This window comes from Macrotis lagotis, chromosome 2 (assembly GCF_037893015.1).
Source record: "Macrotis lagotis isolate mMagLag1 chromosome 2, bilby.v1.9.chrom.fasta, whole genome shotgun sequence".
Taxonomy (NCBI): Eukaryota; Metazoa; Chordata; class Mammalia; order Peramelemorphia; family Peramelidae; genus Macrotis; species Macrotis lagotis.
Window position 1 is genome coordinate 494636 of NC_133659.1, and position 14007 is coordinate 508642.

At 42.8% G+C, this 14007-nt stretch overlaps 1 protein-coding gene across 1 annotated transcript in view; it reads right to left on the reverse strand.

Moving 5' to 3' along the window:
- Positions 1–710: 710 nt before the first annotated feature.
- GIPC2 (GIPC PDZ domain containing family member 2) overlaps positions 711–14007 on the reverse strand; it is a 68077-nt gene continuing 54780 nt past the window's right edge. Inside the window, exon 6 of the mRNA XM_074220301.1 lies at positions 711–1046. Coding sequence (XP_074076402.1) covers positions 892–1046 — 155 coding nt within the window. The 3' untranslated portion in view covers positions 711–891. The remainder of the gene's footprint in view (positions 1047–14007) is intronic.

Consider the following 14007-nt stretch of genomic DNA (forward strand, 5'->3'; position numbering starts at 1 on the left):
CAGGTGCTCTATCGGCTCAGGAAGACCTGAGTTCAAATCTGATTTCAGACACTACCTAGGATTGCTTTAGTTTCCTTATCTATAAATGGAGGTAGTAATAGCCCCTACCTGGCAGGGTAGTTCTAAGAATCAAATAAGAGAATAATTGGCCCATAGCAAGCACTAAATAAATATTAGCTATTACCAATCAACAAATAACAAAAAACAAACCAAAAAAAATATCACCTGGTCCCCAGACAATCAAAGTTCACATGATCCATGGATCTTGTGAAGAAGAAACAGCAGAAAAAACTATTCCCCTGTTTGAGATGGGATGAGGGTCCGGAGACATTAATTTCTCAAAAAAAAAATATCGGACTCTTGGGGGGGTCTTTTGGGAACTTCTTTTAGCCCCAGAATCTCTCTTAGAGTTAATTAAGAATAAGAAGAGAAGTGCTAAAAAAAGTTTCACAAATTTCAGTCCCTGAATTTCCTCTTACAGTTTAAAATTCTGCAAAAAGAGTCATATAGCAAGTACAAAAAGCTATATGACTACTATGGAAAACAGTAAAGCTGAGGGTTCAGACTGGAGGAAGCTTGTCTACCTGGAAATGGACCTCCAATTTTCCTCTGTAGGCACCCTAGCTGAGGTTTCCACTGATGATGACTACCAGGTGATATTCAGCACAAATTTAATAATGCATACTAGTTCCTTAAAAATCACCCAGAAACCAAAGCAGTGTGGTTGTTTTTTTTTTACTTTTTCAGTAGGAATAAATGTCACAAATATAACATCCAATCAATGCAGAATTCACAAAAGTATTAGAAATCTCATTCTCCACAGATGTTGATTGAAGAAATGCTAGTTGGAGCTTTTACTAACATAAGCTCACCAAAGAAAAGCCTTTGGCCTCATTGTAATCGCCCTTGCTTAGCATCACCAATGGCGCCCCATACATCAAAGACAAATTCATCTGGAAATGCAAAGTCTCCAAGAGCCTCATCCAGTGCCACAGCAAATTCATCTGGATTCAACTTGTCTTTTCCAGCTTCAAATATTGTTGTAGCTGCCAAAAGGGGAGCGGGTGAAGAGAGAAAGAAGAAAAGGAAAAAAATTTTAAAGCATTCTTTTGAAAAATTAACATCAAAGATTGGGGGGGGGAAGATGGTGGTTTGGACAATGCTATGATAAGTACAATGAAATGCAGAATAGGTACATTCTAATTCTAGGATTGATTATTAGAATTATTTGGTTTTTATTATTATTTAGGATTATGGATTATGATGAGGACCTAAAGAAAAAAACTTTTTTTCCAATTGTAAAACATTTAGTTAAGGCATATTGTAAAGAACATAAAGCTAATTGTAAATAGGCAATTAAGTGATACCATGAAGAGCACAGGGCTCGGAAGCAGAAAGACTCATCTTGCCGAGTTCAAATTCAGTCTCAGACATATACTGACTGTGTGGCCCTGCCCTAGTCACTTAATCCTGTTTGCCTCGGTATCCTCATCTGTAAAATGAGCTGGAAAAGGAAATGGCAAACCACTCCAGTATCTCTGCCAAGAGAATCCCAAATGAGGTCACAAAGAAAATGACTCAATAAAAAAAAAAATCAAGTCGCAGGAAAATTGTTTCCTTATAAGCAAATGGGTGGTATTTCAATTGCTTCCAGGGGGTGTATGGGATAATATTTGTCCTTAATTTTCAAAAAAGATGATGATATCAAGGAGGGAATGTCATGACAAGCATCTGAATTGAATCTGGGGGGGGGGGGGTGCTAAGTCACCAGCCTCACTTTTTCCTCTGGAGCCATCTGGTTCCAGGGGCCAGATGGGAATCAGGACACCTGGATGCAGGGAAGTCAGGGTGAAGTGACTTGCCCATGGTCATACAGCTAGTAAGAGTAAAGTCTCTGGAAGTGGATTCAACTCCTGTCCTCTTGACTCCAAGGCCAGTGCTCCACCTAGCTGCCCCCATGTGTATGGGATAAAACTCAGGATACTTCATGAGGGAACAGGAAAGCAAACAGAAGAAAACAAAGCAGCACTCTCACTTCTCTCAGCATGATGTCAGTTTTATTAAAAAAAAATTGGATTGGAGGGATTGGGGAGATTTCTAGAGATTTAGGAGACTTGTGGGGGAGATTTGGAAGATACCGAGTTCAAATCTCACCTTGAACATTCACATATTCTTGGTGACCCTAGTCAATCACCTTGCCTCTGTTTCTATGTTTTCTGTAAAGGGGGTCAACAATATTTATACCATCCACTTCCCAGGGTCATCCTATGAAAAGATCTTAAAAGCTACCAAAATGCTCACTGTGACTGTGTTGGCAGGTTTGTTCAGAAATACTAACCGCTCAATCAAAAGAAAGGCTTTAATGTCATTCAGGAAAGAAATGGGTCTCCAAAGGCAGACGAAGATAAACTGGAGCAGAAAAAGTTCTTTCTTGAACTGATGTTAGAGAGATCTTTGTCCACCATTCCCATGACACGGTCCATCCTCTTCTTCTCTTTCTCAAGGTTTTGCAGAGTTCAGCCATTCTGATGGATTCAACAATTTTCTCCATGGGAATAATACCCAATCTCCATCTCTAACCTTCATTTCTTTCTTAGACTCCAGATCCACATTGTCACCTGTATTCTGGACACCATGTCTCTGATATTTACTGTCCAGATCACTTGGTCATCTTGGATGCAGTCAAATGAAAGGGTTGGCACTGATGGTTTCTCGGGGCCCTGTGAGTTCATAAAGCTTTGGCCTGAGATCCCAACCTGGATGTCCTGCTAGTAGTTCAAATTCATCAAAGCAATGTATTGGAAGTCAGTTCCCTTCCTGCTTTGCCACTTACTACCTAGGTGACCCTGGGCAAGTCACTGAATCTCAGTTTCAGTTTCCTCATCTGTAAAATGAATTGTGAAGGGGCAGCTAGGTGGCACAGTAGATAAAGCACTGGCTCTGGAGTCAGGAGTACCTGAGTTCAAATCCGGCCTCAGACACTTCATAATTACCTAGCTGTGTGGCCCTGGGAAAGCCACTTAACCCCATTGCCTTGCAAAAACTAAAAAAAAAATGAATTATGAAAACGTAAGAACTCTGATCAGTAAAAAAGACTGATCAGAGGTCTGGTGATTAAGCATGCCACTTCACTAGTGACAGAAAACTAATGTACCCAAGATACAGAATAAATCATAGTTTTTGTTAAGGGCAATGTAAGAATTGATTTTGCTTGTATATTTGTTTCAAGGGTTTTATACTTCTGTTCCTGTTGTCAGTGGAGTAGAGAAAGAAAAGAGATAAGGGTGTAATAGCAAATTAGTAAAGAAAGAAAAAAGGACCATCAAGTCATCTTTTAAAAAATACACCAAAGAGAATAGAAAGAATCACAAAGGGGATGATCCTAGAGTTTATCTTCTATGATATCTATGAAAATGCTGGTTTTATTTGATGTACAAGGTCAGAAAAAATTATAAATAAATAAAACAAATTAGGTCTTCAACTTCTAAATCAATGACCCTATGAACATTTATCAAGGTCCACATGTCCAACATGAGTTTCCCATTTCCCTTCTCTCCTTTGTTATTTTTCTTTTCACATTTTTGCAAACACCCCAGCTTGAAATCTTGGAGTCATCTTGACTTCTCCCTCTTCTTCACCCCGAACTCCAATGAGTCCCCAAGGTCTTTGGATTTTGTCTCTTTCCAGTCTCATGGCCAGAACTCCACAGTATACCCTTGTTACTCTCTGCCTCTGAGACTTCCCAATTCATCTATTCTGGTCCCTGCCAGCCTCGCAGCTCTAATGTTCTCAGTGATGGGGTTACACAATAAATCAACCACAATTATCACAAACAAAAGCCCTATCACCAGTCTGATACTCAGAGGTAGCCTTCAAACTGATCCCATCCTCCTTGTCTAATCTTACCTGACCTTGTCAGGTCCCCAAGCAACCTAGAACTTAGATGGGAAAAAGATATCTTTATTTTTCCTAACTGCAACCTGAAATTGAATAAGGCCTACAATTTGATTACTTTTTTAATGCTGAGAAAGGTCTCATGGGTTTGGTCAGACTACGAAAGGAGTCTGTGACACAAATCAAAAAAAAAATTAATAAAAGGTCCCCTAGTCTACATCTTCCCTAAATTACAGCTAAAACAAAAGGATCATCTACTGAGATCTGGAAGAAACCTTGGAGACATCTAGCCCATCTTCTCATTTTATTGAAGGGGAAACTGAGGCTGAGAGACATGAAGAGACTTTCCAGAGAGCCCCAGAGGAAGGAGTGGTCCCTCTCCCATAGATCTATAGTGTCTGCTGTTGATTTAACAAGCAGCTCAGTAAATAGAGTGCTGGACCTGGAATCAAGAAAACCTGAATTCAAATTCTGCCTCAGACACCTTCTAGCTGTATGGCTCTGGGAAGTCGCTTAACCTCTCTCTGCCTTAGTTTCCTCAACCATAAAATGGGGATCATAACAGAGTTATGCTGTGAGGTTCAAATGAGATAATTGGAAAGGACTTGCCACAGTGCCTGCTAGCTAGTAAGTGCTACAGAAATGGGGTTATTGTTGTTTAGTCATTTTTTGAGTCATGCCTGATTCTTCATGACCCCATTTGAGATTTTCTTGGCAAATATCCTGGAATGGTTTGCCAATTCCTTTTCTAGCTCATTTTTCAGATGAGGAAATTGAGTCAAATAGGATTACCAGAGCTAGTGCCTAAGGTTGGATTTGAACTCTGGAAAATGAGACTTGGGCACCTAGGTGGCAAAGTGGATAGAGCACCAGCCCTGGAGTCAGGAGGACCTGAGTTCAAATTCAGCATCATGTACTTAATACTTACTTAGCTGTATGACCTTTGGCAAACCACTTAACCCATTGCCTTGCAAATAAAAAAGGAAGATGAGTCTTCTGGATTCCAGGCTTAGTGCTCTATGCACTATGGAGCTCCTAGCTGCCCATGTAAATACTGGCTCTTTTTAGTAGCTCTTATTAAGTAGACAAATGACAAAGGACATAAGCAAAGTAATCTTGGCACAGGCAATAGCACCTGTGCACATTTTAAAAATTAAAATCCCTAATTAAGTCTTAGGGTCAATGGATAAGAGCCAGAAAGACCCCTGGATAACTGGCTAGCTCAGGAAATGAAGCCAGCATTTGGGCTCGTCTAAAAAGACCCTGGGAGGGAATGGGAGTTAGAGAACAACTGTAAATGATGGGACTCCTGATCAAGATTCATAACCCTAGACCTAAAACAAGGTTGAAGGAGAATCTCGCTCTCATCCTCTGTCCATCTGCAGGTTCCAAAAATGAGACTAAGAAACAAGGTTTGTGAAAATTTCATAAATCATAATGGACAACGTGTCATGTGGTTTCTGGAATATCCTTTCAAAGTTTCCACTGGAAAATACCATATGCCAAAGCAAAGGAGGTGAGGTGAGAATTGCTAAGCTAGTGAGTCAGGAAGGGAAACATGAATCATCTGAGCCAGAAATTCTGCTGAAATGGGAGAAGTATATGGGTGGTTTACACAGAAGATTATTCTTGTCTTTTGCTGAAAATTCAGAGCGGCCATCTCCCCCCACTCACCCCTATCACATAGTCAACAAAGAGTCAAGTCAGTCTTAGTCTGAAAACTTGCAATGAGGAAAGCATTCTATCCCACTCTTGCTATCAGAAGGCACCTCTTTGCAGCTTCCCTCTATTGCTCCTGGGTCCGCCCTCTGGGACCAACCAGACAACCAATCAATTAATCTGCCAACACACACTAAGCACCCACTATGCTGCTCCCAGGGGATCCAGTAACTGTGCTGATCCCTGAGGATACCAAAAAAAAAAAAAATGAAAACAATCTATTTTCAAGAAGCTTGCATTGGAACAAGAAAGTCCACATATCCAGAAGTGGGTAAATACAAGATCCATGCAGAGAAGATAAAGGAAACCTTGGAGAAGAAGGGACTAGCAACTGGGAGAAGCTTCTTGAAGAAAATGGTCCTTGGAAAAAATTAAGATGGAATTTGAGTTGAGTTATACAGGAAACCAAGGATTCTACAAGGTGGGGGTAAGGAGGGAGGGCTTGGGGGAACAGCCAAGGAAAAGGCATAGAGATGAGAGATGGAGCAGCAGGGGTAAAGAACTGCAAGAAGACCATTATGGCTGGACCACTGGAACCATTGAAGTTTAATGGTTTGGGGAGGGAAGGATATGACCAGACCTGTGCTTCAGCAAATTCACTATAGCAAGTCAACAACAATAGTTATAGAAGATGGCTGGGAATGGGGAGAGCCTTGAGACAGGGAAGATATAATAATGAGGGCTCAAAAATGGGGGGGGGGTGTAGATGTGGGAGTGGAAAGAAAGGAATGTTATTCTGGAGATTTTTAGATAAAGAAGCAACAAAATTCGGCAGATGATTGAATACTTAAGGTGAGTAGGAGCAAAGAAAAGCAACAAGATGGAGGAGTGATTAGAGGTCCAGCCCCAGATTCAGGAGGACCTGAGTTCAAATCCAGCCTCTATGTAAGTCACTTAACCCTATCTGCCTTGGTTTCCTCATCTGTAAAATGAGCTGGAGAAGGAAATAGCAAACCACTTCAGTATCTTTGACAAGAAAACTCCAAATGGGGTCATACTGAGTTGGACATGATGAAAAAAGATAATAACCACAACAGTAAGAAGGAAAACACTGAAGCTTCCTATCTTGCTGACTGGAAGGAAACCAGTACCCTCAAAGTAAGGAAGTTAGGAAGAGGGGTCAATTTGGGTCATTCAGTTCAAAATTCCATATAGTTAGTTAATAAAGAGGGATCATAGATCAGAAGAGAAACTGGAGCTCTGTAAAGAGAACCCCAAATTCTCTGCATAGAGATGTTCACTGGACCCATTAAACTTGATGAGAGCACCGAATGACAGAGGATGGAGGGGAAAGACCAGGGACAGAACCCTGGGGGGAATGACAAGAAGGAAGATCCAGCAGAGGTGCCTGAGAGGGAATGGTCAGACAGGAAGAGGGGATTTCATCAAAAACAAATCCCAAAAAGCACCCAGAAGAAGAGAATCAAGTGTGAAAAACTCAAGAATGATGGCTGAGGACTAGAAAAATCCCCTGGCAAATACAAAATCCTTTTTAGCCTTGGAGAGAGCAGAGTCCATTGAAAACTGAGGCTGGATGAGAGTGAGAGGAGAAGAAGGCAGATTACAAGTGCAGACAGCTTTTTACAAAGCCTTAGCTAAGGAATGGAGAATCAGGATAATGGCTATGAAGGAATGTAGGTCTTGTTGAAGATTTTGTTTTACTACAGGCAGACTTGGGTATGTCTCTAGTCAGCAGGGAAGGGACCAAATGATCAGAGGACATTGAATTGGAGAGAGAGGGGAAGGTTGATGGTGGGGCAATCCTCTAGAGAAGACAGAAGTCAGCCAAAGTGAAATCCCCACTATGTGCCAGTTACTGGGCTACATAAAGGCTTCTCAAATAGTTTCTGTCCTGGAGGAGCTCACAATCCAATGGAAGAGATAATATCCATGCAAATTATTCACAAACAAGCATAAATTCAGGAGGTAGTCTGCAGGAAGGCAATGAGATTAAAAATTCTGGGAAAGGCTTCATGTAGTGAGATTATAGTTGAGGTCTAAAGGAAGTCAAGGGAGCCAGGAGGAAAAAATGAGGAGGGAGAGGGGTCCAGCTATGGGGGCAAGCAGTGAAAAGGTATAGTGTCTTGTCCATGGACCAGCAAGGAGGCCAGAGGCACTGAATCAAAGGATACATAGAAGGGAATAAAGTATAAAAAGACAGGAAAGGGAGGAAGGGGATGAGTTATGAGGAGCTTTAAAAGTCAAACCAAGGATTTTGTATTTTATCCTGAAGTTAATAGGGAACCCTTGGTGTTTACTGAATTGGGGGAAGGGGACTGATATGGTCAGACCAGAAAATCAATTCAATAGACAAGTGAAGAAGAGATTGGAATGGGCAGAAACTTGAGACAGGAAGATCAACCAGTTGATTAATGCCTTAGTCCAGGTGTGAGCTGAGGATGACCTGCACCAATAGAGTGGGATGGCCATGGCAGAGGAGAGAAGGGGGAGTGCTCTGAGAGATAGCATGAAGGTAAAAAACAACGGGACTTGACAACTGATTGGATATGGGGTGTCGGGGAGCATGGAGTACCCTAAATAATAATAGTGAAGGAAGAAGGGAAAAGATGCTAAGATCAGCCTTGGACATGTTGAGTTTAAAATGGCTGTGGGACATGTCCAATAGGCAGTTGAGGATAAGAGACTGAAAGTAGAGAGAGAAGTTAGGGCTGAATAAGAAGATTTGAGAATCATAAGGACAGAGATGATCACTGAATCCACAGGAGCTAATGAGATCACTAATTGAAATAGGACAGAGGGAGAAAAGAGAAGACCCAGGACAGAGTCCTATGGGACAATTACTATTGATTAACAGGTATGACCTGCATGAAGATTCAACATAGGACATTGAAGAGATCTCAGGTGGCAGGAGGAGAACCTGGAAAGTGTAAAAGCCAGAAAACCTAGAGATAAGAAAGTAGGGAAGAGAAGAGGGTGATGGACAGGATCCAAGGCTGCAGAGAGGTGAAGAAGGGTGAGGCCTGAAAAAATCTGTTGGACTTGGCAGCTAAGACATCACTGGTCTCTTTGGAGAGGGCACTTTTAATGTTTATAAGAGGTGAAGAAGAGAGAGAGAGACAAAAGGATCTTTAGATGATGGAGAGGAGGTGATCTTGCTCTAGAGCAAGATAGTCATCTGCACTGCTATTGTTCTAGATTAGGGTGAACATTCATCTAGTCTATTACTATTCTAGAGCAGGGACACAAACTTTTTGGTCTCATTACCCCTTTCCATTCTTAAAAATGATTGAGGGTCCTAACAAGGTTTTCTTTATGTGTGCTGATAAATATTTAACACCCAGCTCTCCAAAAAGCCAGGACACACTTTTAAGTTCAATCTGCATCACTTTCTTAAGTCAATAATAACACAATAAATCAGCCTCAATTTGTAGCATTTGCTGATTTCAGAGATTTCAAAGCCCTTGCTGAAAATTTCATAACTGGCTCTCTGGCCAGTACAAACCAGCTCCAGCCCAGGCCTGGTTCTATTACTAACTATGATAGCTACTATATTAGAAATTAAAACATCCTAGTCTTCCAATGAAAACAGTTCTAGTCTTCCAGATACCCCACAAAGGTCTTGAAGACTCCCAGGGGTCCCTGGACCGTAATTTGGGAAGCCTGGAGGTAACAGAGAAGAGGTGTCAGGTTACTGGGTTGGGAATCAGGAATGCTTGGGTTCAGATCATGGCCCAGGACCTGGCCAGATGTGTGTCATCAAATCTGGAATTCAGATCTCCAAGGCAGGAAGGCCATCATAGAATATAGTGGAGAAATGTTTGTCCTTCAGTTTTACAACATCAGGGAGGTGATGACATGACAAGTATATGAATTGGACTTGAGTTGGGGGGAGGGGGCTGTGCTATGTCACCAGGCTCACTTTCTCCTCCAGTCATCTGGATCCTATAGTTAGATATGGATGACTAGAGATGATCTTGAATGCAAGGCAATCTGGATAAAGTGACTTGCCCAAGGTCACACACCTAGTAAGTGGCAAGTGTCTAAGGATGGATTCGAACCCCCATCCTCCTGAATCCAAGGCCAGTACTCTAGCCATTGAATCACCTAGCTGCTCCATAGAAGAGAAAACAAGATAAGCACCAGGTGGTGAGATAGGGAAGCCAGCCAGGTGTGCAGAACTCCATTTGCTGAAGGCACATATCAGAATGAGCAGGATTTTAGCTCCCTCCTCTCAGATTTTGCTTTAGGAAAAGAGCAAATTCTTTCTTTTCACCCTGCCTGAGTCTATGTTCATGCTCAAGGACATTTCATTGGGTCCCTCATCCTTTCAGCTTAGCTTATTTATCAAACCTTGCATGGTGAGGGGCTGGGTCTTAGGACCCCCCTTGGAACCAGAGCACTCCCATCAAAGAGGGTCATTTCTCAATGCCTCCATTTCCTCCTGTGAGGCAGTGACCAAACATGTTAGCCCAGTGGTGTGAGAAGCAAATGAAATTACATATATCAGTGTGTATGGATGTATGGATGTATGGATGTACACATAGCGGCAGAAAACAGAGACCGAGAGAGTCACAGAGACAGAGAGAAAGAGCTGAAGTTGAGAAGTGATGAATGACTACAGTGGATAGAATCAGGAAGGTTTGTTGTTGTTCAGTGGTTTCAGTTGTGTCCAACTCTTCAGGACCCCATTTGGGGGTTTGCCTGGCAGAGCTACTGGAGGGGTTGGCTATTTCCTTCTCCAGCTCATTTGATAGATGGGGAACCTAAAGCAAACAGAATAAAGTCACTTGTCTAGCGTCACACAACTAGTGTCTGAGGCTGGATTTGAGCTCTGGTCTTCTTATCTCCAGGTCTGGCATTCTATGCTACCCATGAGAGTCAGGAAGGCCTGAGTTCAAATCCAGATTCAGATACTTAGCTATGTGATCCTGAACAAATAATTTGAACTCTGCCTGTCTTTGTTTCCTCTTCTGTAAAATGGGGATAACAATAGCCCTCCTTCCAGGGCTTTGTGACAATAAAATAAAATATTCTTAGTGGAGGGCTTGACCCAGAGTTAAAGGCTCTTACAGAGCTAATGTCGACTGATTCAGGAGCCTATCCAAAGAGGAAACCTTTGGGCCAGGCTCCTCCAGCCTCCTCGGCCTCAGTTGCAGCTCACCATTTAACTCCTTTTTCCAGGCTAATCAATGAACCAGCAAGTTCCTTCCTAAGCACCTACTCTGACAGGGCTATACTCATGGAGCCTCCATTCTGATGGGGGAGGAAGGAAAACAGAAGAGGAAGAGAAATATGCTCACTGAAGAAAAATAAAGTTAGAAAAGAGAAATCCCTCCACCCCCCCCCAAAAAAGACCATTCTCATCCAAACAATCAGACTCACACAAAATACAGAGAGAACCTGAAAAACCCCTTTGGAGGGGAATTGTGCCTGACTCCCTTCCTCAGGCTCTCCTCTTCCAGAAGGGAAGCCCCTCCAGGGCAGGAGCTCTCCATGAGCACCCAGCCCAGGGCTGATACAGCAGGTGCTCAATAAAAGCCTGCTGGAGTTGGTGACTTGTCTTCTCGTGGGCTTTGGACTGAGGGCTGGAGCCTCAAAGATGGGGATGGGAACAGAAAAAGAGGAGAAAGGGGAGGATGGAGACTCTGGGCTCCTGGGGTCCCTGGAACTGGGCTGAACAGCCCCCTTTGTCAAGATAAGAAAATGGAAACAGAAAATCATCTCTAAGACTCAGGCTCAGGTTCCTCAACTGCAAATAAGAGTAGGGACCCAGATCAACCCTGAAGTCTCTTTCCAAAACCCTGAGGCTAGAATTTAAGGAATTATGGCTAAGTGCTGCCCTCTGGTGACCCTTCTGAGGAATTTGTCCCACTCGTCTTCATTGTTAGTCATCTTAAGGAAATGCTTCTTTTGCTGCTATCTTTCCACTTTGGGATGTGTGCAGGAGGAGGAGGGAAGGAAGGTAAAATCAGCATTCAGGTTGTGCCTACTGTGTGCACCAGGCTCTGTGGAGCTGCTCATGTCTCCTCTGATCTGGTCTTATTGCCATTCTACTGTTGAGGAAACTGAGGCAAATGGAAATGAAGCTAGGATCCTGGGTAGGATTTTAATTCAGGGTTTCCTAACTCCTGGTTCAGCACTCTACACCACAGTGGCCCCTAATGGCCACTACAATGTGGACAATGCTTAGTGTGGTCACACCACATCTTGAGTCCTGGTTCAGTTCTGTACAACACTGTTTCAATCCATTCATTAACTGGAAAGTATACAGAAAAGGATGGCCAGTGTGAGGAAGGGCATTGAGTCCATGCCTCAGGTGAACCAGCCAAGAGATTTGCAGACCTTCCCTCCATGTCTTCAATTTCTCAAGGAATGGATCCAGAGACAGAGTCAGAAAATGTCAAATGAGGATGAATGAATCTCCCCACAAAGAACCCTGACCCAGAGCGGAATGAGTTGCCCTAGGAACAAGTCAGCCTTCCCACCTCTGATCTTCCCTCTTTCCAAAGGATATTTTACATTGATAACAGAGCCATCTTCCTCATCCATAATTATGCCAACCTTCCCAGACTTATCTCTTCTGTGGACTCTATGCTTCTCACTCCTTATTCCCTTTGGAAATCTTACTGCCAACCTTTACCAGTGCTGTTACTTAAGCCAGGAATGCCCTCACCTCCTCAACCACCTCATCTACCTGTTGAAATCCTACCAAGTGATAGTGATAAGAGGAGTCAATAAGGAGGCCGAAGGAGGGAGGGAGGGAAGGAAAAGAAGGGGAGTAGAGTCAGAGGCTGCTAGAGAGTGTCCAGAGGAAGATGGCTAGGTCACACATATAACTACCAGATGCAGAAACTAAGTGTGAATAAGGGGGGGGGGGGGAAGAATTCAGCTGAATGTAAGAAAAATCCTCCTAATAAGTGACCCCAAATGGGAATGAATTGCTGCAGGAGATAATCAGTCACCCATCCCTTGGAGACTTCAAGCAGAAGCTGAACCTGGACCATTTGTTCGAAGAGACTCAAACCCATCTAGCCCAGCATGTCATTTTACAAATCAGGAAACTGAGTCCTAGGGAGAGCAATGACTTGACCAAGGTCACAACGATAGGCTATGTCAGGAGAGATTGGAGCTCTAATCATATGATTCCAGGATGAGGACTCTCTCCATGGTGCCAGATATGATAGGAGGGAAACTTGTTCAGGTCCTTCTCTTATGTGTTTCCCTCTGTTGCATTCCATATCACATTTCCTTGCTGTGTTTATAACTTCCAGTTCCCTGGTGGCATGGATTGTGTCTTGGTCTTTCATTCCTTTGTTGGTTGAAAAATTAGCAACTGGGAAACTACTAGGAGGGCAAGAAGAAGTTAGAGCTGCCCATTGCTTAGTCTGGTTTATAGTAGGGCTGATCTGACCTCAAGGGATTCCCAAGTAGACCATGGCCAATATTCCTCATCATTGTGTAATGGGCCAATAGAAGGTATTGTCTACAGATGACTAATTAGCCTTCTAAGGGGATTACTAGTCAACTTTCAAGAAGAGTTTCATGAGAAATGGTGGTGACCTGAAACTATAAACAAATAAATAATTTGACTATGAGTAGGGGGAAAAGACATGTGGAGGATGGAATATGTCTGGTCCTGAAGATTTCTGAATTCTTTTCTTATTCATGGTTACCGTGTGGTGTCTCTTATGAAGGTTGAGGATGGGATTCTTGAGAAAGTCTCAACCATTAAGTTTCCTTCTCATTCTGCAGTTCTATGCCTATGAGCACCATGAAGTCTTGAACCACTGACTTGGGTCTCCTTCTCTCTAACCAGAGGCTCAAAGTCCATAGGTGATAAGGCTCTCCTCACTGGAAACCACTGCTTCATGCTTGAATGAGGAGCAAAACTGGCAAGATCTTAGGAGAGAGTATATGTTGGCTCCTTGCCAAACTCTCTCTTTCCAGTGTCTCTCCCTTCTTTCTTGAAGTTGGAAAATAAAAGTTTCCGCTTTTTTCCTCTCACTGGTAGCATTTAGAAGAGCCTGGGACAAGAGTCAAGTGTGGTCAATGTGTGGATAGCTGCTGTGGGAAGTTAGGCATGTCAAGTGACTGGACACTGGACTAACCAGAAAGTGAATTCAGCAGGGGTTGAATTCTCATCCTTAGCTTCCAAAACTCAACCTCAGTAGATTGGGGGAGGGGTAGCTAATCAAGTGTTCTGTTCTATGAAATGTTCTGGGGCTCTTAGAGCACCATAAGCACAAGATGTGTCAGCAGTGTCTTTTGGCAGGCAAAAATGAGAATTCACAAAATACTCTAAATCACCAGTGATTAGAAAAAATAGAAAATTTAAAACCAGTGCAGCTGGGTTGCACAATGGAGAGAGCACAGGCCCTGAAGTCAGGAGAACCTAAATTCAAACCCAGCCCCAGACATTTCATAATTACCTAG